This window comes from Podarcis liolepis, assembly GCF_965112155.1.
Source record: "Podarcis liolepis genome assembly, chromosome: 17".
Classification (NCBI taxonomy): Eukaryota; Metazoa; Chordata; class Lepidosauria; order Squamata; family Lacertidae; genus Podarcis; species Podarcis liolepis.
Window position 1 is genome coordinate 24,960,178 of NC_139571.1, and position 23,406 is coordinate 24,983,583.

The 23,406-nt window shown below is 45.2% G+C and overlaps 1 protein-coding gene across 1 annotated transcript; it reads left to right on the plus strand.

Moving 5' to 3' along the window:
* Window positions 1–536: 536 nt before the first annotated feature.
* Window positions 537–20,280, plus strand: LURAP1L (leucine rich adaptor protein 1 like). The gene is made up of 2 exons (XM_083482087.1): window positions 537–1,734; window positions 19,525–20,280. Exons 1-2 carry the CDS (start codon window positions 1,471–1,473, stop codon window positions 19,900–19,902), a joined length of 642 nt encoding a protein of 213 aa, XP_083338213.1. The 5' UTR covers window positions 537–1,470; the 3' UTR covers window positions 19,903–20,280.
* The last annotated feature ends 3,126 nt before the right edge of the window (window positions 20,281–23,406 follow it).

The window sequence follows — 23,406 nt, forward strand, 5'->3', positions numbered from 1 at the left end:
CTCTTGGGGAATGACAAGATTCCCAGAAGTGGGGAGGGAGGGGGACCTAAACTACCCCAATGAGGACTGAACATGATCAGTGTCATCACTGATCTCTGAAACATAGCTGGAGAAATGAGAGGGAATTAACTGGTGAATCCTGTAAGAATGCAGCTAGCTAGAACCCTGAACAGGATTCCTGCATCCTGCAATTTTTTTTGTCATAAGTTCCACCTGCATTACTTCATGACAAACCCCTGAACTAGAGAATGATAGAGCTATCCTAACCAAGACTATGCTGCCTTCGGACTGTAATGCTATTGGATAACAGCTAGATAGGAATAGTAAATTGTTATTGTTATTTATACCCTGCCCATTTGGCTGGCTTTCCCCAGCCAGTCTGGGTGGCTTCCAACTCATAAAAAAAACAAAAACAAAAAAATTTACAAACTTTCCTCAACAGGGCTGCCTTCAGTTGTCTTCTAAAAGTCAGATAGTTGTTTATTTTCTTGACATCTGAAGGGATGGTGTTCCACAGGGCTGGTGCCACTACCGAGAAGGCCCTCTGCCTGGTTCCCTGTAACCTCACTTCTTGCACTGAGGGAACCACCAGAAGGCCCTCGGAGCTGGACCTCAGTGTCTGAGCTGAACAATGCTTCAGATATATAGAGGGCCATAAATTAACAAATGCTGGAAACGTTTAGGGAATATGAGGAGTCCCCTTTCTAAGTATTACGGTAAAGGGCTGTCTTTCCTCTGGTACACCTGCCTTTCGACAATACTCAGACGACTTGGATCGAACTGGCTGCACCGTATAGACGAGCCAGTAGGACCGGTTGCATCGGAGGAGGAAGCGGAGTTATTGCGTAATTGTTGCTGGGGGATATAGAGGGAGCTCTCTCCACGCGCGCGCGCACCGGGATCGGTCAGGAGCAGCGCTGTGCGTGCTTATTAATCCGGGAGGGCGCTCACTCCAGTTGATCACTCAAGTCTACCGGACTTGAGAAGGGATCGGGCTCGGGAGGAGCAGGAGAGCAGCAACTCTCCAAGAAGTCCCTTCTCCCTCCTGATCTTCCAAGTAGCTGGCTTCTGCTTCCTTGCATCTTCATTGCGGGGGATCTGCACTCTGCAGCCGCCCGGCTCGCGGTTTTTGGTTTTTTTTTCGGCGCAGGCAGCTGGTGCAACAACCGCAAGGACTGAAGTTTGCAAAATCCAAATAATGCAGCTGCGGGGAAGCGGCGACAGCGGCTCCTCCTGCTGCTGCTGCCTCCCTCGGCGGGTCACCTGGCCGGCTTGTCGCTGCTCGGCTGCCGTGCGCCCCCGCGTCTGACTGCCGCGGGCTGCGCGCCTGGATTACCGAACGCGGACTGGCATGGAGAGGTCGGCCAGCGCCGAGCGGCGCGGTTGAAAAGCTCGGCTCTCTGCGTCTCCCCTAGCCGCCGAGTGCAGCTCGCTTAATCCGAAAAGCCTCCTTCTCCCGCTTGCCAAGCCATGGAAGATTGCTCGGTGCCAGATCTCCGAGACGTCGAGCTCAAGCTGGGGCGCAAAGTCCCCGAGAGCCTGGCGCGCTCTTTGCGCGGGGAGGAGCCCGCCGTCTCCCTCGCCAGGGAAAAAGAGCCCGAGCGGCCCGCCGGAGGGCCTGCCACCCCCGGCTTCTGCACCTCCCTGGGCCCCAGAGCCGCCATGCTCCGCAGCAGGAGTTCCAGCGCCTTGGAGAGACTGGAGACCAAACTGCACCTCCTCCGGCAAGAAATGGTGAGTAGAGTACGCAGCTCAAGCGCCCTGGTGCACCGCCGCGAAACAACAACAAAGGTCAGGCAGAGATCTAACCATTACTCCGCACTCCTCCTTTGCGCGCCGCTCGCTGTCTGCAAGCCTTGGCTTTGCGCTTGCTGGGAGACACGCCGAACTGGTGCGATTCTCGTGCAATTCGAAGAGCCACGCTCCTTCTCTTTGGAGCTCCCCCCCCTCTTTTCTCCGCCAAAATAAATGATGCCAGAAACCAAGAGTAAAGTTATCAGTGACATGCGTTACAAAGTATTGGAGCTGGGGCTGTTTAAGATGCTGAACTCAAGCTAGGACCTGTTTTTGAGGTTTTTCTTTTTAAGCAGTAGAATAAAAAAGGAGAGTGCCTCTGAGCAGGTGAAGAAAGCATTTCTCGCACCCCCTTTTTGGAGTCAGGAGCCTACAGACCTAGAGTTAAATATCCAGGCTTTGTTGCTCATAAGATAAGCGGGTGGGGGGGGGGTCTAATCAAGGCTGAGACTCGGCATTCCTGCTTTTAGAACTGAATCCCGGAGGTGTTTTATTTTTGCCACTGTGCTGTGCTTGTGTGTGGTTGGCGTAGGCGTGAGTGGGAGAGCGTGGCTTGTGCTCTTAGTGTTCATTTGCAGCACTTAATCCTCATAATAAGGCACAGCTAGTCACCTGCCCACAAAACAGCTACAGGCAATTGCCTGTAGGCCTGGCAACTGGATCTAAAATGTGAGAAGTGGGTGTGATAACTCCACAGGAAACTCCATGTTGCATGGCTCCACCTGCGGTCTTGCTCTGAAAAGAATGGAATCAAGAGTGGAGGAACAGATCTTGTGGCCAATCCCTATAGGTTTATATGAAGAAAGAGAAATGGGGGAGGGGGGGTGTTCAAGTAGCATTTGTCGATCATTTGTGCCTGCTACTGGATTCCTCAATATTTATGTATTGACTCAAACAGGATTCAGTATACTGTATTGAGTTTGGATGCTGTCAAATATAAGAAACAGTCCTTATGGGAAATAATATACCTTGAAAGTAAGGGATGATGCCCAGTTGTGGGTTTGGCATATTTTTTATCACTGTCAGATGTAGTAGGGGCAGGATAAAAAACTATTCAAAGAGGCAGTGCATTCCATGAATCAGATTTTTCCCAGCGAAGAGGCCTGCCAACAGACATTTTTGTCTTTGTTTGGAATTCACTTGATTCCATCCCTTTGCCCCTGGAAATGAACTCCACCCACCCACACCCATCCCCCCCTTTTTGCCCCTGCCCCTTGCCCTGCTCTCAAGGTCTTGATTTGGGCTTGGTCTTAATTTTGAATCTCTTCTCAGTACCATGGCTAGTTCCTGGAATATCATGATGCCATCATAAAGAAAAGGAGTCACTGAGCACGTGCAGAGTATACTGCTCCCTCCATTGAACTCCTGCAGCCACATACTTAGCTTGGGACCTTACTTTTGAAGAGGATAGATAACTTGCAGAATCAGGGATTCATATGTTACTTGTCGCACGTGGAAGATATGTTACACATTTGTGCAGGAAAAAACTGACAGTGGAAATTTCGAAACCTAATGGGTTCTCAAAAATAAGACCGCTCAAGGTGCTCACTAACACTGAATTTTACCCAACTCCCATTGAATTGAATTTGTCTGGGCTGGTTGTGTCCATTCAATTCACAGGGTCTGATAATAATAATAATGATGATGATGATGATGATGTATACTCCACACATTTGGCTGGGTTTCCCTAGCCACTCTGGGTGGCTCCCAACAGAATATTAAAAACACAACAAAACATCAAACATTAAAAACTTCCCTAAACAATCTTAGTAGAACTTAGATTGGATATAATCCACTGTTTTCATCGGTGCACTGGCTTCTATGTGCAAAAATCTGATCCTGCTATAATTTAAAAGAAAAGAAAAACTTTTCCCATTTAAATATATTACATACTCTTTTTGAGGCTAGTTGTATACCGGTAATTACTAGTAGCTATCCAATAGCCCACCATACACTGTCCCTCAGTGGTCTCCATTTATTTAGTCAGAGCTTGCTTGGAATTCCTGCTCAAGATCTTAGTGGGCCTGATTTGCTACAAACTCAGAGAAACAAGAGGAAAGAACAATGGCCACTGAAGGGAGGTTCAGACCTTGGGCCACTCTTCTCCAGCTCCTGCTTAAAGTGGTTATTTGGTCAAACGAGTTGTTGGCCAAGGCTTTCATGCAGCTTTTCCAAACCCTACAGATGTTTTGCTGCAACTCCCATTCTCCTTGACCGTTGGCTAAGCTGGCTGAGGCTTTGCATTGTAGGGGCTAGATAGTCCTTTGGGTCCCCTCCAACTCTAATATTCCGTGGTTTGGCAAGGCTGGTGATAACACCAAACAGCTGAAAGACATCAGGATGGCTGCCCTATTGCAAGGAGTGGAGGAAGTTCGCCATCAGCATGCAGTGGACCTTTCAACTTCAGACTCACACCATTTTTACCTCTTCCAGGAAAGTAGGGGTACTCTTGACTGCTTAAACATAGGAAGCTGCCTTCTCCTGAGTCTGGCCACTAGTTCACCTAGCTCAGAATTATGTACACTGAGTGGCAGCAACTCTCCAGGGTTGTCCTAGCCCTGCCTGGAACCTCTTGGGCTTGCCAATCAGAAGGTTGGCAATTCAAATCCATGCAAAGGGGTGAGCCCCGGTTGCTCTGTCCCAGCTCTTGCCAACCTAGCAGTTCGAAAACACGCCAGTGCAAGTACAGTGGTACCTCGGGTTAAGTACTTACTGGTAATTTATTCCAGAGGTCTGTTCTTAACCTGAAACTGTTCTTAACCTGAATCACCACTTTAGCTAATGGGGCTTCCTGCTGCTGCCATGCTGCCGGAGTACGATTTCTGTTCTCATCCTGAAGCAAAGTTCTTAACCCGAGGTAATATTTCTGGGTTAGTGGAGTCTGTAACGTGAAGCGTATGTAACCTGAAGCGTATGTAACCCGAGATACCACTGCAGATAAATAGGTACCACTGTGGCAGGAAGGAATCACAGAGTTGGAAGGGACACTGAGGGTCATCTAGTCCAACTCCAGGAGTCTTTTCACCCAACATGGAGCTTGAACCCACGAACCTGAGAGTAAGAGTCTCAACTAAATTGTCCCTCAGCTGTGGCCCAGTTTCCCTTTCCACCCGGCGCTGGTTCTGCGCACACTCATTTATTTAATCCTTTAGCAATCCACCATGACCTGAAAGAGGAACAGCAGCGTGTTTTGCCAGATTAGTTCCTGACTGTAGTGGAGCCACCAGCAATATTTTATGGATGAGGTTGAGCAAGGCCACCTCAGTTCTCCATGGCTTCTTATGCAGGCTACCGAGAAGAGCACCTTGAAGGTCATGCTCAAGGCAGGGGCATGGCTAATGCTACTCCAGGCCATAATTGCAGCTGCAGTGTGGTGCCAGGAGGGCAGCAGTTGCCAAATTGGCAGTATTATAATTAATAATAATAATTATCCACTCTTCACCAGCAGGTCCCAGGCCAGATCACAACAATTCGAAATTAATAGGAAAAACAGTTTGAAACAAATTCCAATCACAGGAATAGCATGAGTCTTGAAAATGCACCTCTTGCATGTCAAAAGATAGGGTAAAGAGGCATGTCATCTGCATATGGCAAAAAAGAATGTAATGAAGGTACCAGGCAGACCTCTTTGGGAATGATGGAGTTCCACAATTTTGGAGCTTGTGCAGAGAATGCTGTCTTCCAGACCACCACCTGGTGAACTTCTGAGAGTGGTGGAACCATTCTCTGCTGACCTTAACACTGCAAAAGGTCTGTGCCATTCAGCCATAGAAAGTAGTACCCAGTCATGTGACTCTGAAGATGTGTGTTGTGTTGTAAGGAATGATGCAGTCAAATGTGAAAGCTTCTGGTGTTCTGGCAGTTTATCTGACAGCCCCACAGAGCTGATGATGGTGACGATGATAATAATTTTATTTGTACCCCGCCCATCTGGCTGGGTTGCCCCAGCCACGCTGGGCGGCTTCCAACAAAGATTAAAAATACATTAAAATGTCACACATTAAAAACTTCCCTAAACAGGGCTGCCTTCTTTTGAATGTCAGGTATTTGTTTATCTCTTTGAATTCTGATGGGAGGGCATTCCACAGCGCGGGCACCACTATCGAGAAGGCCCTCTGCTTGGTTCCCTGTTAGCTTTGATTCTCGCAGTGAGGGAACCACCAGAAGGCCCTCGGCGCTGGACCTCAGTGGACCGCAGAACGATGGGGGTGGAGACTCTCCTTCAGGCATACTGGGCCAAGGCTGTTTTAAAGGTCAGCACCAACACTTTGAATTGTGCTCGGAAACGTACTGGGAGCCAATGTAGGTCTTTCAGGACCGGTGTTATATGGTCTCGGCGGCTGCTCCCGGTCACCAGTCTAGCTGCTGCATTCTCGATTAGTTGTAATTTCTGAGTCACCTTCAAAGGTAGCCCCACATAGAGCGCATTGCAGTGGTCCAAGCAAGAGATAACTAGAGCATGTACCACTCTGGTGAGACAGTTCGCTGGCAAGTAGGGTCTCAGCCTGCATACCAAATGGAGCTGGTAGACAGCTGCCCTGGATACAGAATTGACCTGCACCTCCATGGACAGCTGTGAGTCCAAATGACTCCCAGGTTGTGCACCTTGTCCTTCAGGGGCACAGTTACCCCATTTAGGACCAGGGAGTCCTTCACAGCAGCCCGCCCACTGTCCCCCAAGAACAGAACTTCTGTCTTGTCAGGATTCAACCTCAATCCATTAGCCACCATCCATCCTCCAACCGCCTCCAGGCACTCACACGGGACCTTTGCTGCCTTCACTGGATCCAATTTAAAAAATAGGTAGAGCTGGGTATCATCCGCATAATGATGGACACTCAGCCCAAACCCCCCTGGTGATCTCTCCCAGCGGTTTCATGTAGATGTTAAAAAGCATGGGGGAGAGGACAGAATCCCGAGGCACCCCACAAGTGAGAGCCCAAGGGTCTGAACACTCATCCCTCACCACCACTTTCTGAACACGGCCCAGGAGGAAGGAGCAGAACCACTGTATAACAGGGCCCCCAGCTCCCATCCCCTCTAGACTGTCCAGAAGGGTGTTATGATCAATTGTATCAAAAGCCGCTGAGAGATCCAGCAGAACTAGGAAACAGCTTTCACCTTTGTCCCTAGCCCGTCGGAAATCATCAACCAGCATGACCAAGGCAGTTTCAGTCCCATGATGAGGCCTGAATACAAACCCATGTAAAAGGATAATATTGAAAAACGAGGACACACAACATATATTTTTTGGACTTCTTTCTTCCCAGCTGCTTCTGCTGTTCTCAAAGTCCTGATCTGGGAAAGGCTCCCAGGGCTGGAGGGTGGGGCAAGGCAGGTGGACAAGCCATTGCCTGATGAGCAGAAAGTTCTTCCTCTGGAGCAGAGCATCTCTTTTAGGAGCTCACTAAACTTTATTTACAACAGACCTGGACAGCTGCAGGTTTCACTCATATTCAAGCAGCCACAGAACTGTCTGAAAATTAACTCAGCAATGCATAGCCCATGAGCTCTTTCTCCAGTAGAGGCAGGCCAAATGAAATGAAGTAGTCCCAGTCCAGCAGAAGCTGGATTCAAGAAGTAGGTTTGGGGCCCAAACCTAGTGGCCCCATTTGTGCATGTAGTTCTGAACTTGAGGCATTGTTCTTAAATTGAAGTTGAAGGCTTCATTCAGGCAACAATGTTTCTGTTCCTCATACATTGACAGGTATGAATTCATTGTAGGTATCTCCTCCTTCCTCCTGTTCACTGACATAGTTGAGGAGAAGATTGTGGTCTGTCAGTGTGTATTATCCATTACAGCTAAAAAATTGAACTTCCATGTTCGATGAGAGTATATTTTTAAACACCAGATCCAGGTTGTAATCATAGCATAGCCTCCAACATTTCTCTGGTGAAAATTGGGGCATCTATCCCTGTTCAGCTCATAGGCTTCATAGGCTTCTTAGGCTGGTTTCTGAAGAAGCTGGTCTCTGTGATCTGATCCAGCAAGGCATTTGCATATTCTTATAGCCCCTGTGAGGGCTACTGCTCTCAGATCTCGAGATCAGGCCATTGTTTTGCTTATCTACTTTGAGTTTGTTGATAGTCAAGACTCTAAAGTCATTGTGCTGAAATGAGGACTCCTCACCTGGAACAAGAGATCCAAGGTTGTTTCAGGTACACACCCTCGCTGACTATTTCAATCTTCCCTCTTAGATATCATTGTGTTTCACTAAATATGAACATCTTTAGAGATAACAATCCTCCTACTGTTTATGTAATTCCTTTCCTGGAACGAAAGGAGCCGTTCCTTCTCTTCCAGCTCACATCAGCTCAACACCTCTTTGAACTTAAGAAGACAGAAGTTGAAGTGTGTTTACACATTGATATCCCAACACAGCCAATAGTCCTGAGCAGGCCTGGTCCCTCCAAGATTGCTTTAGGATCTTCCCTGAAATGTTCAGCTTTCACATTTAGAAAAGCCTCTGGGTTTTTAACTAGGGAAGGTATGGGAAATGACTGGCAGCAGCACCCTTGGGCAGCAACTGGGACCCAAGCACATGGACAGGGTTCACCAGACTGATTTTGGGCAGTCTCCTCCTCCTCCCAGCCCCCTGGATATAGGCTTATGGTGGCAGTGGCTGGGAATCCACCTGCCATTTTGATTTCCCCACAAAGCTGTGGGACAGTGGATGTAGCCTTTCAGAAAAACTAAAATGGCAAATGACTTCGGTTTCTGGGCATCTGGCAGAAGAAGCAGGTGGGCAGGGGGCACCACTGACAGAGTCCAGGCCCACTCAAGGGCACTTTGCTGGAGGACCCCTGCAGACTCTCTAGATGTCTCTATTTTCCACGGACAGTCCTGGATTTACAGAAGCCAACCTGGTTTCTGATTTGATCCGGAAATGTCCCCCTTTTCCTTAGGAAATCCCAATTTTTATCAGAGAAATGCTGGAGGGTGTGGAGTTATGCGACCCATGAGCCAAGCCAGCCAGAGTGACTGCGGCAATCCTGTCAGATGGGTGGGGTATAAATAATAAAATTGCTGCTGTTGTTGTTACTGTTGAGTAATATTGAGTAACAATATTTTTGTCAGAGAAATGTTGGAGGATATGTGGTGGAAGTGGTTGGTAGTCTGCCCGCCATTTTGATTTTCCCACAAAGCTGTGGGACAGTGGCTGTTGCCTTGCAGGAAAACTAAAATGGCAGCTGACTTCCTAGGCTTGGCATCTGGGAGAGGAAACAGGTGGGCAGGGGGCTTCACTGATGGAGTCTGAGCCCACTCTAGGGCACTGTGCTAAAGGACCTTTGTTGTCCCTGTGACTTGGAACCAGCCCTGCTATAAGACAAAGCATGCAGGCAATATTACTCCCAATTCCTTAGGACAAAGTACTGTGCCTTCTGCTGTCTGGCCAATGAGCGCAAACATACTGGAAATAATACACACTTTGCAAAAAAAGTTATAAAATTAATTTGTATGTTATTAATATTCAATGTAATAATGTTTTTATGTTCTGGCTGTTCTGCAATGATCTCCCAACCCCTTAGGCTCATTCATAACAACATTTCCACTGACAGGTGTGTCCCCAGAAGTCTTGACGATGCAAATGGGCCGGGTTACTACCCTAATCCTTCCCAGTTTAATGTCAACAGTAGTAGTTTAGGGAAACAAACAGGTTTGTGGCTGCTTCCCAATCCGTAATTGCTGCTGTGAGGAATTGCAAAACATTTCGTACTTGTCCAAAGCCTTGCAGAACATTTCCTTTGCTACAGTGGTAATGCATAGTCTTCATTAAAACTCTTCAGGTTGTTTTCAGAATAAATAAATAAATAATCCCATGTCCAAACCATGCCCAAAACAGTAATAGCTCCTAAATATATTAGGCCAAAATGCATATATTAGCTTGCCTCAGTTGCATTCAGAATTTGCACCGTCTTATTCCAAGCCTTTTATCAGCCATCTCATGTTAGCATTTTAATATTGCATACCGTGCTTGTAGTAATTAGTATTACTTTTCTTGGCTAATTTTTTTGCAAGGGCCTCTGGGTAGAACAATTTAATACATGTAATGTCTAGCAAGGAAATGTACATTCGCAAAGCACATTAACAGAACAACTGAGTAAGCACAAATTTCAAGAGCAGAGGAGGGAGTAGGCTGCAATGTTCTTAGAGCTATTTCCTACCATGATTTGAACATGTTTGTTTTCCATTGGCCCTTATGAAAGATATCAAGAGTGTTGGACTAGGAGACCAAGATTTGAATCTCCACTCACCCACGATGCTCACTTGGTAACCTTGAGCCACTCACTGTCTCTCAGCCTAACCTACCTCATAGGCTTGTTGTTAGGGTACAGTGGGGAGGAGGATACAATACGATACTATAATCTTTATTGTCATTGTCCCATACAGAACAACGAAATTGAAAAAAATCTACATCAGACATTCAAAAACCAACAAGCCTATCCCAGCTAGCCCAGCCTGGTCAACCTCCTAAAAACTCTGATACCCCATAATTAAATACAATACACTCCCATAGAGACTTCCTTACACTGTGTTTAAAACCAAAATCGCATTTGGATAGAAACTGTTTCTCAGGTGGCTAGTTCTATTCTTTATAACCCTGTATCTTCTTCCAGAAGGCCGAAGCTGAAAGAGATAACCATGTACACCACTTTGGAGGGGGGGGGATATGGCATATAAATATAAGAAATAATAAACAACATAACATAAGAAGGGTGTGGTAGAGGTAGAAACATGTGCACGCAATATTTTTTTTTTGCTAGGAAGATTATGATGCTTTATGTTACACATATGAGGTCTGTGGCCCACCAAGCCTCAGGGACTGTTACTAGCAGCAAAAGAACAGCAGTTGGGGCTTTAATATGCCTCCCTCAGCACTCCCATTGAAGCCAAGTTCACTGTCCCATTGCTGCTAACAGCAATATGGGGACAATGAATCATAGAATTGTAGAGCTGCAAGGTACCATGAAGGTCATCGAGTTCATGGCAGGAATATTTTGCCCAACATGGGGCTCGAACCCATGACCCTAAAGAGGCTCATACTCTATGGACTGAGCTCCATTCAGGCTGCATCAGGTCTTAATGGAGAGCAGAGGCTTTGACCTTGCGCCCCCAACAAACCCCATTTCTGACCTCAGGCAAGCAGCATGGTACTTCGGAATTGCCGGGAAGGGAGGTTAAATAATGGTTTGTGCGGGAGAGAAGAAAGAGATCAGGGGAGGTTGTATCTGTGTGAAGGTTGTGCGTCTGTGTGATTGCGAGGGAGCAAGGCGCTTAGGATGTCTGTGTGAGGGAGGCTGGGGGAGGATGGCTACTGGGAATGAGGAATGAATACGTTGCCTGAGTGAGATTGTGCAAGTGAATGTGTGTGAGAGAGAGTATGCATGTGTATAAGTGTGAGGGGAAGCAAGCGGGACCCCAGACCTGGCCCTGTCCACTCCCAGGTCCTGGTATATGGCCCCTGACTGACCACCCACTGCTTTATGTGGCCCACCTCGACTTTACATTGGATTAACTATTTCTACAGCCATTTCTAAAGGAAGTTAGATCAGCCTCCCTTAACCAGTAATGCTCCCACGGAGGAAAATCTTGCCAAGAAAATTATAGATCCAGTACCCTTAGGATTCAGAGAGTTGGATGGCAGGGAGAACAACCCTATTTCCTGGAGATGTTATTACTGACAAACAAAAGCTTTGTGTGAAATGGCCCCGGTATCTCCAATTAGAACAGCGTTGTTTTTTCCCAACTGTGGGACCATGTTGCCATTTGGGCAAACATGCCGAGAGTGGCTAGGGAAACTTAATCAGGTGGATGGGGTATCAATAATAAGATTGCTGTTGTGGTTGTTGAATAGGACATCCCTATTTTCATCAGAGAAATATTGGAGGGCATGAGCTTATTGGCCAGGTGTGTGTGTCTCTGGGATATTCAGTTGGGAATATCCCTCCAACCATCATGCTGTGTTCTGTACGCTCCTGCTAACATTTGTGCCTATAAGTATCTATTTTTACATCTTAATTTAGCAGTTTGTCATGAGCCAACCCTCTCTGACAGTGCAAGTCCACAGTGCAAGGCTCTAAACCAATTGGATTAAGAGGGATCAGCAGCTCGAAATCCTCACTCACCTGTCCAAATTCAGGCACACACAAAAGTTGCCCCACTCATAACACATATGGTATATATTGTATGTACCGTGACTCCAAAGAATGAGCTATGTTACCGGGCCGGGGTGGTGGTGGTGGTGCTAGGGAGAATTTCATGTTAAGGCAGGCATGGATAATGTGCAGATTTAAAGTCTATCCCCTGGATGTTTATATGACTCAGCCACAATTCAGCCTTCTTGCTTGAGACAGATGTCTAGAACACATAATAATGAATTGATCGTGTGCCATCTGTTCCAAAATTTTCTGACACCAGCAGCCGCTCCTTATCTCTGGGCACTGACCTAAATGTTTACACTTGTATTACTGTGTCTGACAACATCGGTAAGTTTGTACTAGGGATTTTCTAAGCACATTTCTTGCTCCCCTACGAGGAGAAATGTGTACCGCATAAAATGCAGCCTTCCCTCGTCCTAGTCTTATTATTAAACAACTGCAATGTCAACGGCACTAATTCGGGATAGCTTTGAAGATCTCCACTCCACCTGACTTCATTCATCCCTGTTTCCCAAGGACATGAAAGGGGGAAAGGAAACATTTGAGTTTCAATAGCTGTCTTTTCATGCTGCCGATCTTTCTGGTGCCATATGCTAGACATCTGTTTTTTATTACAATCAGTCCAGGCTCGTTCAGGGATAGATGCGATGAATTAGCCCCCTGTTTATACTAGTTTTCATGTGTAACTAACCTCTCCTACAGATCTGAATAACCCTCGGATGCAACCTTGACGTTACACGTGGGCTCTTAAATCTATGGATTTTGTTAGGCTATAAGGGCTGCTCAAGTCCACACTTCACACAGCTAGGGTTTCCAGTCCTATGCAAAGCATTGTGACTTCAAGTGCCTGCCATCTTTGCAACTGCAATAATAAAAAGTACAGGTTGTTGTTGTTTAAGGGAGCAATTTTTCTGGGTCCAGAGTCCTTCCACCCTGCCTCCCCAGACATGAACAAACTAATTAAATTTAAAATGAGGAATGCTACAGCTACAAGTTAACAGGACAGAACTAATTATCCAAGTAGTTAGCAGCTTCTCTGTTCCTTTAAGGGTCACAGTCCTTGAAAGGCTCCCAGTAGCCAGGCTACACCGGACAGGTTGGCACTGCAATTGTGTTTTAAGACCATTTTAAAATAGGGAATGGGCAAAGCCAATGTAAAGATTACTCATGCTTTGGTGGGGTGTGTGGATGGGGGTACTGGGTCTAGAACTGGTTTTCAAGATTCAGGGCAGTAGTGTGACATGCATCAGCATGTGTCTTAACTCTTGTGCTTGAAACCATTCCTTTGTGTGCTTTTCTAAGATAAAGGTAAAGGACCTCTGGATGGTTAAGTCCTTGCTTATGTTTCAGTCCTTGCTGTGAATGGCGGCATTCAGTCTGTCCAGCTACAAACAAGTTCATGCTGCACGTAGCCAGAGAAATTAGATGTGCTGCTGACTGCACGATACCCTTGTATTTCCTTTCAAAGGCCTTTAGGATGGAGTGGGCTGTAAATCTCGCTAATTAATATAAACAAATACATTTAAAAGGTTGTACTCAAACCTTCAAGCCGTGCTTAAATCAGGCCTCTCTCCTCTGAACCCTGGAGCTGGATTCCAGAATAAGGAAGGGGATGAAGTCCTTCCCCCCGCTTCCAGTCTCTGTATAAAGCACTGCTGTCTTTCAGTCTTCTCCAGAGCTTCTCCCAGTGTCCTTGTCTTGATGTCCACACTGCAGCTTCCACCTTCTTCTGTCAGTGCTTTTCAGAGCTCTAGGGTGATTGTTGCTCCATACTTTTCAAAGATGGCAAGTAGTAGAACAACAACAACAACAACAACAACAACAACAACAACAACAACAACAACAACAACAACAACAACAAACAACTCTAGGCATCTGCCTCATTGCTTAAAAAAGTTTGTACCCTTCCTTTCAATGGAAAGATCCTCATGGTAGCTTAGAACCAGACAGTTGTTAGTCTCCTGGTTGATTATTGGGGTCAGAATGGCCTTCCCCTTGCCCTGATGTCCTTTCAGAGAAACTGGGGGTGCTGATGGCATGAGCCAATGGGAACTTTCCTTCAGTTGTGCAGTCCAAATGTAACTCATTATATGGCAAATCAAGGAACATTGCAAGTAAAAGAAGATTAAGGCTGCATTGCTGTCACCCACTTATCTGGGGGTATTGAAACCAGTGGATCTTACTTCTGATTATACGTCTGTAGGATTGTGCTGTACATAGAGAAATACATGGCATCATAGATGGAGGCAAACGTTCAAGAGGCTTTGGGAATAATACTGTGGCTTTCAAAGACAGAGAGCAGGAATTGGTGGGGGGAAATACTAGCCCTTCTTGAAGCTGAGATTATAGGAATGAGGTAGACCAAATGGAGTCTTAGACCCTAGCATGCCATCATCTGTGGCACGATGCAGGCATATAGTAGAGTCTTCAGCCACCTGCCTTCCTTAGTCATCTATCATACGAACTACAGATATCCGCATACATGACTACATGTGGCTACCATTATTGAATAGGGTTTAAAAAAATGTAGTCTATCCATCGAGGCAGCTGCCTATACTTCTGGTTCACACATTAGTTTGAAAGTGAAGGGAAAGAAGCTATAATCAACTCGGCCTAAGTCTCAGTGCTGAGCTTTGACTTTCATTGGTTCCTTATGCTAGGATGCTCAGCCCCAATCCATGATAAATTAACACCACTGCAGATGTGAATGAGCTACATAGACCTCTTTCAATAAGCAAAAAGAAATGCTAATGGGGCAAAACATGAAACCATTCCGTCCCTTGCAATATGAGGAAAAGAAGTGATGGTCCACACTGCAGAAAATCAGCCAATAATGAGAGAAGTGTTTATACAATGAATAGCAAGCATTAAAAAACACACACACAAAAACAGCAGAGGTATAGCTTGTGGTTATTGCTCACATCCTACATGTGTGTATGTGAGTGTGTTTTAAGGTGTGGAAAATTTAATTTATATTCCACACAAAACAGGTCCAACCTAGCTATAAAAATAAAATTGGAACTCTGTATGTGTGCTGTCAGAAATATTTTCCATATAGATAAGAGAAGAAATGAAAAACATAATAATAAAACATAATAATAGGAAAATAAAGCACTGATGGACAAACAATATGAATGGAAAACAGTAATAAAACAGGACATGAGCCAGCCAAAATTAAAAACATTTCAGTTTCTTTGAGTTTATTGAAGCATGTGCCTAAATCTCTCCAAGTGAAATCATCAGGACTTAATAGCCGTGAATGGTTTGTGCCTATCGTTCAAATGCAGTCTTTGAATGTAGCATTGCTTATGTTTTGCAGGGTTCTGTAGACTTGGGAAGTGGAGGGGAAACTTGTAGGGTGACAGGGAAGTAGCCGCCTGATAAAGTGGATTGTGGATTGTAACTCAAGTTTGCCTTTTGGTTTTCACCACTGCTTGGGTGTGCTGGTTTGAGGCATCCTATATTTCATGCCATTTTGTGAAATTGACCCTGGCAGCTCCATATTAGCAAGCCAAGCCATCTTAGGCATGTTGGCTCCAATAGGTAAAATCAGTGCTATTTTTCTAGAAAAAGAGACTCTGGAGCGCACCGTGAACCCTTGTTCTCTTAGAATGGCAACGGTGCCCACCTGAGAGTTACTGGAGTTGAGCTCCTGTGAGCTACAGTCGAAGGGGGAAAAAACCCTGGATAAAATATTAAAATGATACCTCTGCTACAGCAGAATAGTCCTGTGTGTGTGTGTCAGGACAAAGGACAGCCTTCTTCAACCCTTCTACTCCCACAGAAACACTTGCCTGCTGAAACCTTGAGCTTCAGTCTTTTTTCCACACCTGTAAACAAGACCGATTCACTGGTGCTTAGCCGCTCAGCAGAAGGCTGCTAGGAAATGTTCCCTGCCAAGGGTACCAACTTGAAGAAAATATTGAATATCTTGTTTTGTTAGTGTTAAAGATATAGAAAGGCATCTTAAAGGTAAAGGTAAAGGGACCCCTGACCATTAGGTCCAGTCGTGGCTGACCCTGGGGTTGTGGCACTCATCTCGCTTTACTGGCCAAGGGAGCCGGCGTACAGCTTCCGGGTCATGTGGCCAGCATGACTAAGCCACTTCTGACGAACCAGAGCAGCGTACGGAAACACCGTTTACCTTCTCACCAGAGCAGTACCTATTTATCTACTTGCACTTTGACGTGCTTTCAAACTGCTAGGTTGGCAGGAGCAGCGACCGAGCAACGGGAGCTCACCCCGTCGCGGGGATTCAAACCGCCAACCTTCTGATTGGGCAAGTCCTAGGCTCTGTGGTAAACCACAGCGCCACCCGCGTCATTTTACTGTATATCAAATTTATAGAATCACAGTCAAGAATCACATAGTTCCATCCTTATTTCAGACATTGTTACATATTCATATATCACCATGTTTAGCTGGTGATATCGCCCAGCCCTACTCCAGACCATGTATGAGGCTTTCCCTCAGTGCTGCTAATCATAGAAATGGACACAAAGTTGGTGTGGAGAGGACTGAGAACAGGAGGCTGAATGAGATGAGCTGTTGGCTTGATCAGTAGGCTCTTCTTGTGCTTTTATAATTTTGAAAAGCTACATCAGTTCCTAATTGATCATACCATGGCTGCTGTTATTGTAGTAATTACCCTTTGAGAAACTAGGCTCCAATCCCATGCCCGCTTACTTGGAAGTAAGCCCTGTTGACCTCAGTAGGGTTGTCTTTTGAATAAGCAAGTATTGGAATGCACTGTACTCATGTTGCTCCCAAGCTATTATTACAAATGGGAGGAAATTTGCTAATGTGATAATGATCACCCTTTAGGCTTGGGTGCCTCTCTCTCTCTCTCTCTTTTACATGTATTACTGATTGCACATGGAAGACTGTTTAGGCAAGATGGGTAGAGATAGGCGAGTCTTTAATCACGATAGCATTGCATTTCTAACATAATGATAGGTTGGAAGTACAATTAGAGCTACATTTGACAACACTCTGGAATCCACCATCCAGCTAAGTGCTTGTGATGCTGCCCTGTCGGCAGTTTAAAATTCGTTTTCCATAGAGGAGGGTTCGAAGGCAATTAAAAATGACACTTAAAAAAAAATACAAATGATATTTGTGATATGCTTGAAAGATCTGTGTTTCTGCATTCTAAGATTTCCAGTCCTACGTGGCAAGGAAACAGGTGGGAAAGCATCTAGAAACATAACTGTAGCTCCTCTTTCTGCCACCGTCTCCCAAACAAGACTTCAGGATTCAGTTGCCCAGTTTAATGAAATAATGGTAACAAGTAAGGTAGAAGAAGGAAATTATGTAGGTTTCTCCTTCAAAGGCATTTCCACCAGTGTCCCACATCCCAATTCCTTGCTTTCTTGCTCATCCTACTGCACCAGTCACACTGCTGGTCTATACCACTGAGCCTCTCGGGGTTGCTGATCAGAAGGTCCGCAGTTCAAATCCCTGTGATGGGAGTGAGCTCCCATTGCTCTGTCCCAACTCCTGCCAACCTAGTGGTTTGAAAGCATGCCAGTGCAAGTAGATAAATCAGTACCACTGCTGCGGGAAGGTAAATGGTGTTTCCGTGCTCTCTGGTTTCCATCACGGTGTTCCGTTGAGCCAGAAGTGGTTTAGTCATGCTGGCCACATGACCTGGAAAGCTGTCTGCAGACAAACACTGGCTCCCTTGGCCTGAAAGTGAGATGACTGCCACAACCCCATAGTCATCTTTGACTGGACTTAACCATCCAGGGGTCTTTTTCCTACCTTACCAGTCACAGTACCTACAGGGATGGGGAACGTTTTTCAGCCTGAGGACTGTGTTCCCAGCTGTGCAATTTTTTTGTGGGCCATGTACCAACAGTGGCCGGACCCAGAGGCAAACGTGGGCAAAACTGCATAGAAATGTCACCTTTCTGCAGTAGGCTGGTTTCTATATACCCCTCCCTGTCTTCCCACTAGGCGAGCACATTCCATCCATGCAAGTCCATTTTGGGGTGTGACCTGTGGAAGGTGTGGTTGGAGAAGGTGTTTGGCCAACCAAGTGTCCAGAGGTCAGATGGAGAGACCTGGAAGGGACCACAATGGGTCCCCAAGCATGAGGTTCAATCTTCACCCCTGCTTTTCTGACTGACTAGATCCAGGAGGGACTTGCAGGGCGAATGAAGGAAGTTGTAGGGTGGAACTAGGTTCCTTGGAAAGGCGGGTTGGTGATGCAGAGGACAAAGGTGGGGCAGGGAAAATGAGGGAGGAACAGTCATGGAAGGTTCATGAAACGTGAGAGGAATATAAGGGGAGGAAGGAACGCAGCAGATGTGGGAATTGTGGAGGAACAGCAATAATGCACCAGTTCTTTGGCCAGCAGTCAGGAACCATTGATCCAAACCACCAGAGCAATAATTTTTAAAAGAAGGCAGTGTGTAATTCAGGATATTTTGACAGACTTGAGATTTTAAAAGAATCTATGGAAAGAATTATATGAAAAAAGAAAAAAAAGGAGGAGGCTTGCCAAAGCAAGATAAAGAGCTCACTTCCTCAGAGTCTGGAATGTTTTTTTCTTCCTCCAGTTCATTGTGAGTGAACAATGCAGATGTTATATTCATATATAGAAAAACAGAAGGCTTAAGCGAATAGTATAAAAGACTACATCACACAATAATTTGTATTCATTTTTTATATAAAAACCTTGTTGACTGAAATCGTTTTGACTATCAACATGTATTGTGTACCATTATACTATGCCACAAAATATTGTTTGCGTGTGTTTGTTCATGTATCTGAATCACAGCATATCTAGTGCATATCTTTTATTCTTAAATACTCATTTTAAGATTAGTGTTCTTACTCAAAATGAGTCAACAGTGTGATGCAGCAGCAGCAGCAAAAAATCTAATGCTGTTCTAGGCTGCATCAACAGAAGTCTAGTGTCCTGTTCACAGAAAGTTATATTTAGGCTTGCTGTACGTCAGGAAAATTCCTGATGTGTCCTGGTTTTCAGGTGTGCAAATGGCGTCAGGGGGGAATGTTGCCAAATTGGCCAGATGTCAGGGAAAACTCGGTTGCATGACAACGCGATGGGGGGTGGGGAAGCTCCCAAAGCTTAAAATCACTATTTTTGGGGGGGAGGATTCCTCCAAAAAGCTCAACAACCCTAGTTACATTCCCACTGTATTCTGACTTGGTCAGATCCCACTTGGAATACTGCGTCTAGTTCTGGGTGCCACAATTTATGAAGGATATTGGCAAGCTAGAATGTGTGCAAAGAGTGACCAGGATGTTCAAGGGTCTGGAAACTAAGCCTTATGAGGAATGGTTGAGGGAGTTGGGGATGTTTTGCCTGGTAAAGAGGAGACTGAGAGGAGATAGCCATAGCTCAAGGGCTGTCACATGTAAGATGGAGCAAGCTTGTTTTTTCCTGCTCTGGAAGGGAGGACTCGAACCAATGGGTTGAACGTTAATGCATTACTAAGAAAAGCCTGTGCTGAATTATTACAATTGTGTGTCAGTTTGCGTCCGTGGATGAGTAGATCGATCTGAATCCAGTGTACTGATGAGTTGTTCTTCTGCACGCAGGTTGATCTCCGAGCCACAGATGTCAAACTAATGCGGCAGCTACTGATCATCAATGAAAGCATCGAATCAATCAAGTGGTTGATTGAAGAAAAAGGAACAATCACCAGCAGGGGCAGCAGTTTGAGTGGCAGTCTCTGCAGCTTGCTAGAGAGTCAGGAGACATCACTGAGAGGCAGCTACAACAGTTTGCAAGACGGCAGTGATGGGCTGGATGGAATCTCCGTGGGGAGCTACCTGGACACTTTGGCGGACGATGTCCCTGGCCAACGTACTCCTTCAGACATGGACCAGTTCAGTGACTCTTCTCTTATAGACGACTCACAGTCCCTCCATAAACATACCAAGATTGAGTCTGACGAGTACTACTGTTTTGGTTGATGAAAGGGGAACTTTAGGAAGGACACATGTGCACTTGTATTTATGATTCTTCTATGCTGCTATTTGTTTTAAGCATTTTGAAAGCACCTTTTAAAAATACGATCTATTTTAAACCTGCTTTAGTCTCTCTGCGGTTGCTCCTAGATTTTGTTTTCCTCTCCTGGGTGGTTTTCCTCCTCTCTCTCTCTCTTTGTCATCTTAATTTATTGCTGTGATTTCTTTCTTTCTTCGCTTTTATAATATAACTTTTGACCATTTTTTTACAAAAATATATCTATATATAAAGGTGAAGGAAATTAATTTTAACTTCAACACAAAGTGTGGAAATGAACTTTTGCTGAATTCTACATCTGATTGACAATAAAACACTTTCTATTATCTGTTGATTTGGAGGTAAAGAATTCTCCCCCCCCCTTCTAATGGTATAAGTACATACTTTTTCATAATTCAGCTGGGAGTTGTGAAGGGAAACAGCCAAGCAGTGTGGTGACTGGTGGAGTTTGCTTATTATGGGCCAGAAGGAAATGCCACAAAACTCCTCATAAAGCCAATGCACACATTCGGGAGAGAAAATATGTGATAACGCCCTCGTGGGCCTTATTGACTTCAGAATGGAAATCACACATTTCAGGAGGGGGGAATCTGTTTCTTTAAAAAAAGAAAAACCTATACATAAATACGAACGGGAAGGCCAAACCACAAACCCTTTCCCCTGACTTACTAGCTTTCCACATACCAGGAAATTATGACATAGAAGATCATTCAAGAATTCAGCCTGTAGTCCTAAACACATTTACTAGGGAGTAAGCCTCATTAAAGTTAAAGCCATAGTTTTCCCAGTAGTGATGTATAGAAGTGAGAGCTGGACCATAAAGAAGGCTGATCACCGAAGAATTGATGCTTTTGAATTATGGTGCTGGAGGAGACTCTTGAGAGTCCCATGGACTGCAAGAAGATCAAACCTATCCATTCTTAAGGAAATCAGCCCTGAGTGCTCACTAGAAGGACAGATCCTAAAGCTGAGGCTCCAATACTTTCACCACCTCATGAGAAGAGAAGACTCCCTGGAAAAGTCCCTGATGTTGGGAAAGATGGAGGGCAGAAGGAGAAGGGGACGACAGAGGACGAGATGGTTGGACAGTGTTCTCGAAGCTACAGACATGAGTTTGACCAAACTGTGGGAGGCAGTGGAAGACAGGAGTGCCTGGCGTGCTCTGGTCCATGGGGTCACAAAGAGTCAGGCATGGCTAAATGACTAAACAACAACAACAAAGCCTCATTAAAAGCAGTGGGGAAACATCTGCTAACATGGTGCAATTTCTCCCCCCCCCCCTTACCTGCAGCTCCCCCAACTCCCATAACTGACTCCAAATCCTCTGCGGCAAATTTGGGGGTTGCACAGGGAATCCCTTGAGCCAATAGTATCTATTTTGTGGGCAGATGAATGACATTGGATTCCACCCTGTGGGACTTCACATTTATGATACATGTGGCACGCTTTGCCACATGTATAATAAATATCATCATCATTTATTAAATTTATGCTCCACCTTTCAACTCGGAAGTCCCCTGGGACAAATCAATCTACTGAAATACATGAATCAGTATAAGAACCATAGAACCACATAGAGACTACAGTGATTGAGCAGTATACAAATTATACAATAATAAATATACAAATATTTATTATTATTATTATTGTGTGTGTACAAACTATTGAAATAAAACCAACAATATCAAAACAAGTATAAAAAAAGACACGCCTCACATACAATTGGTGAATAATCAAAGGCATCTCCAAAAAAAGATATCTTTGGGACAATTTGGTCTCCTTTTTCTACTTTATTAAAGAAGAACAGGGCATTTCAATGCCATCATCATCACAGAGGTGTCTGTGGGGGAGATATAATGGTTGAAAATGTCTAGTAAACCATATCAGTAGGTGGTCTCGTATTGAGTATATTTGGTGAGCCAACATGACAGTGACAGAGGACTGAGGACTGGAGTGATCGTTCTGTGGTGTTATGGCAGTGGACAAAGCTGAAGTGCAACTTTTGAATAAATGTGTTTTTAATAAATTACTTAATTTATTAATAAATTAATAAATTATTATTATATTACTTAATTTATTAATAAAGTAATGAATAGGCCTGAGAAACAAGTACAGGTGGTACCTCAGAACTGGAACGTAATCCATTCCAGAAGACCGTTCGACTTCTGAAATGTTCCGAGGTGCAGCTTCCGATTGGCTGACAGCTAGGATTTTGCACAGCGGAAGCCATGGTGGACGTTCATGTTCTGTTAAAAACCCAGAGCACTTTCGGGTTCTTGGAGTTCGGGAGCCGAAACGTTCAAGAACAGAGCCATTCGAGTTCTGAGTTACCACTGTATACCATAATCCAGCACCTAACAACAGGTAGGAAATCTAGCCATTCCAGGCGTGTCAGCCCCAGCTTGACACGCATTTGGGGTAATTAACTTTTTGTCCTTTCTTTTCCTGTGCAACCTCCAGTCTTCCTTAGGCATGATAGTTGGCCTTCAGTAAGTAGTTCTATCTCAGAGATTAAATACATGTAGTGTTTGAAATGTAAATTGTTTGACCCAGTCCTTAAATGCATGAACACCTTCTTTCTTTTCTACTGTATGCACCAGGGAAAGGGAACTTGTGGCTTGTACAGTGATGTTGTTCAGCAATCCCTGACCATTTGTCGATTGGCACCAATGGAAGTTATAGTCATAAAATCAAAGAATCGTAGAATTGTAGAGTTGGAATCCTGCCCGCAGCCATCTCTGGGTGGACTCGAACCACCAAGCAAGATGTGCTGACCCATTGTGCCACTGAGATGAGGATCTAGAGGCCCACAGATTCCCCATCCCTGATATATTCCAACAGCAAGCAGATTTCCCAAGTGCTGAACCTTATGCGGCCAAAATGGCACGCCCCACATACACAAATGGTAAGGGGTCAACAGGCTTTGACTGAGCATTCTCAGTAACCACAGCGAACACTGAACATCTGGTAGGAGTGGGAAACAAGGCTGAAGTGAAACAGGGGAGACTATTCTGGGGGAAAGAGGGTTTGGCTGCTGAGCTCAATCCCTGAGCAGGAGCACGCGACATGGCAACATTTCTGTGCAGGCCCCACTTGTAATTGTTAATCTTGCGGTCCAAGACCATTTGCGGTTATTTGTCTCCACAAAGACAGGAAAGCCCTGACTCTCCACGTGGACCACAGAGCTGGGAGTAGGGAGACTGACATTCACTGCCAGCCAATGGGAGCCAGTGTGGTGTAGTGGTTAAGAGCGGTAGTCTCGTAATCTGATGAACCGGGTTCGCATCCCCGCTCCTTCACATGCAGCTGCTGGGTGACCTTGGGCCAGTCACACTTCTCTGAAGTCTCTCAGCCCCACTCACCTCACAGAGTGTTTGTTGTGGGGGAGGAAGAGAAAGTAGATTGTTAGCTGCTTTGAGACTCCTTAGGGTAGTGATAAAGCGGGATATCAA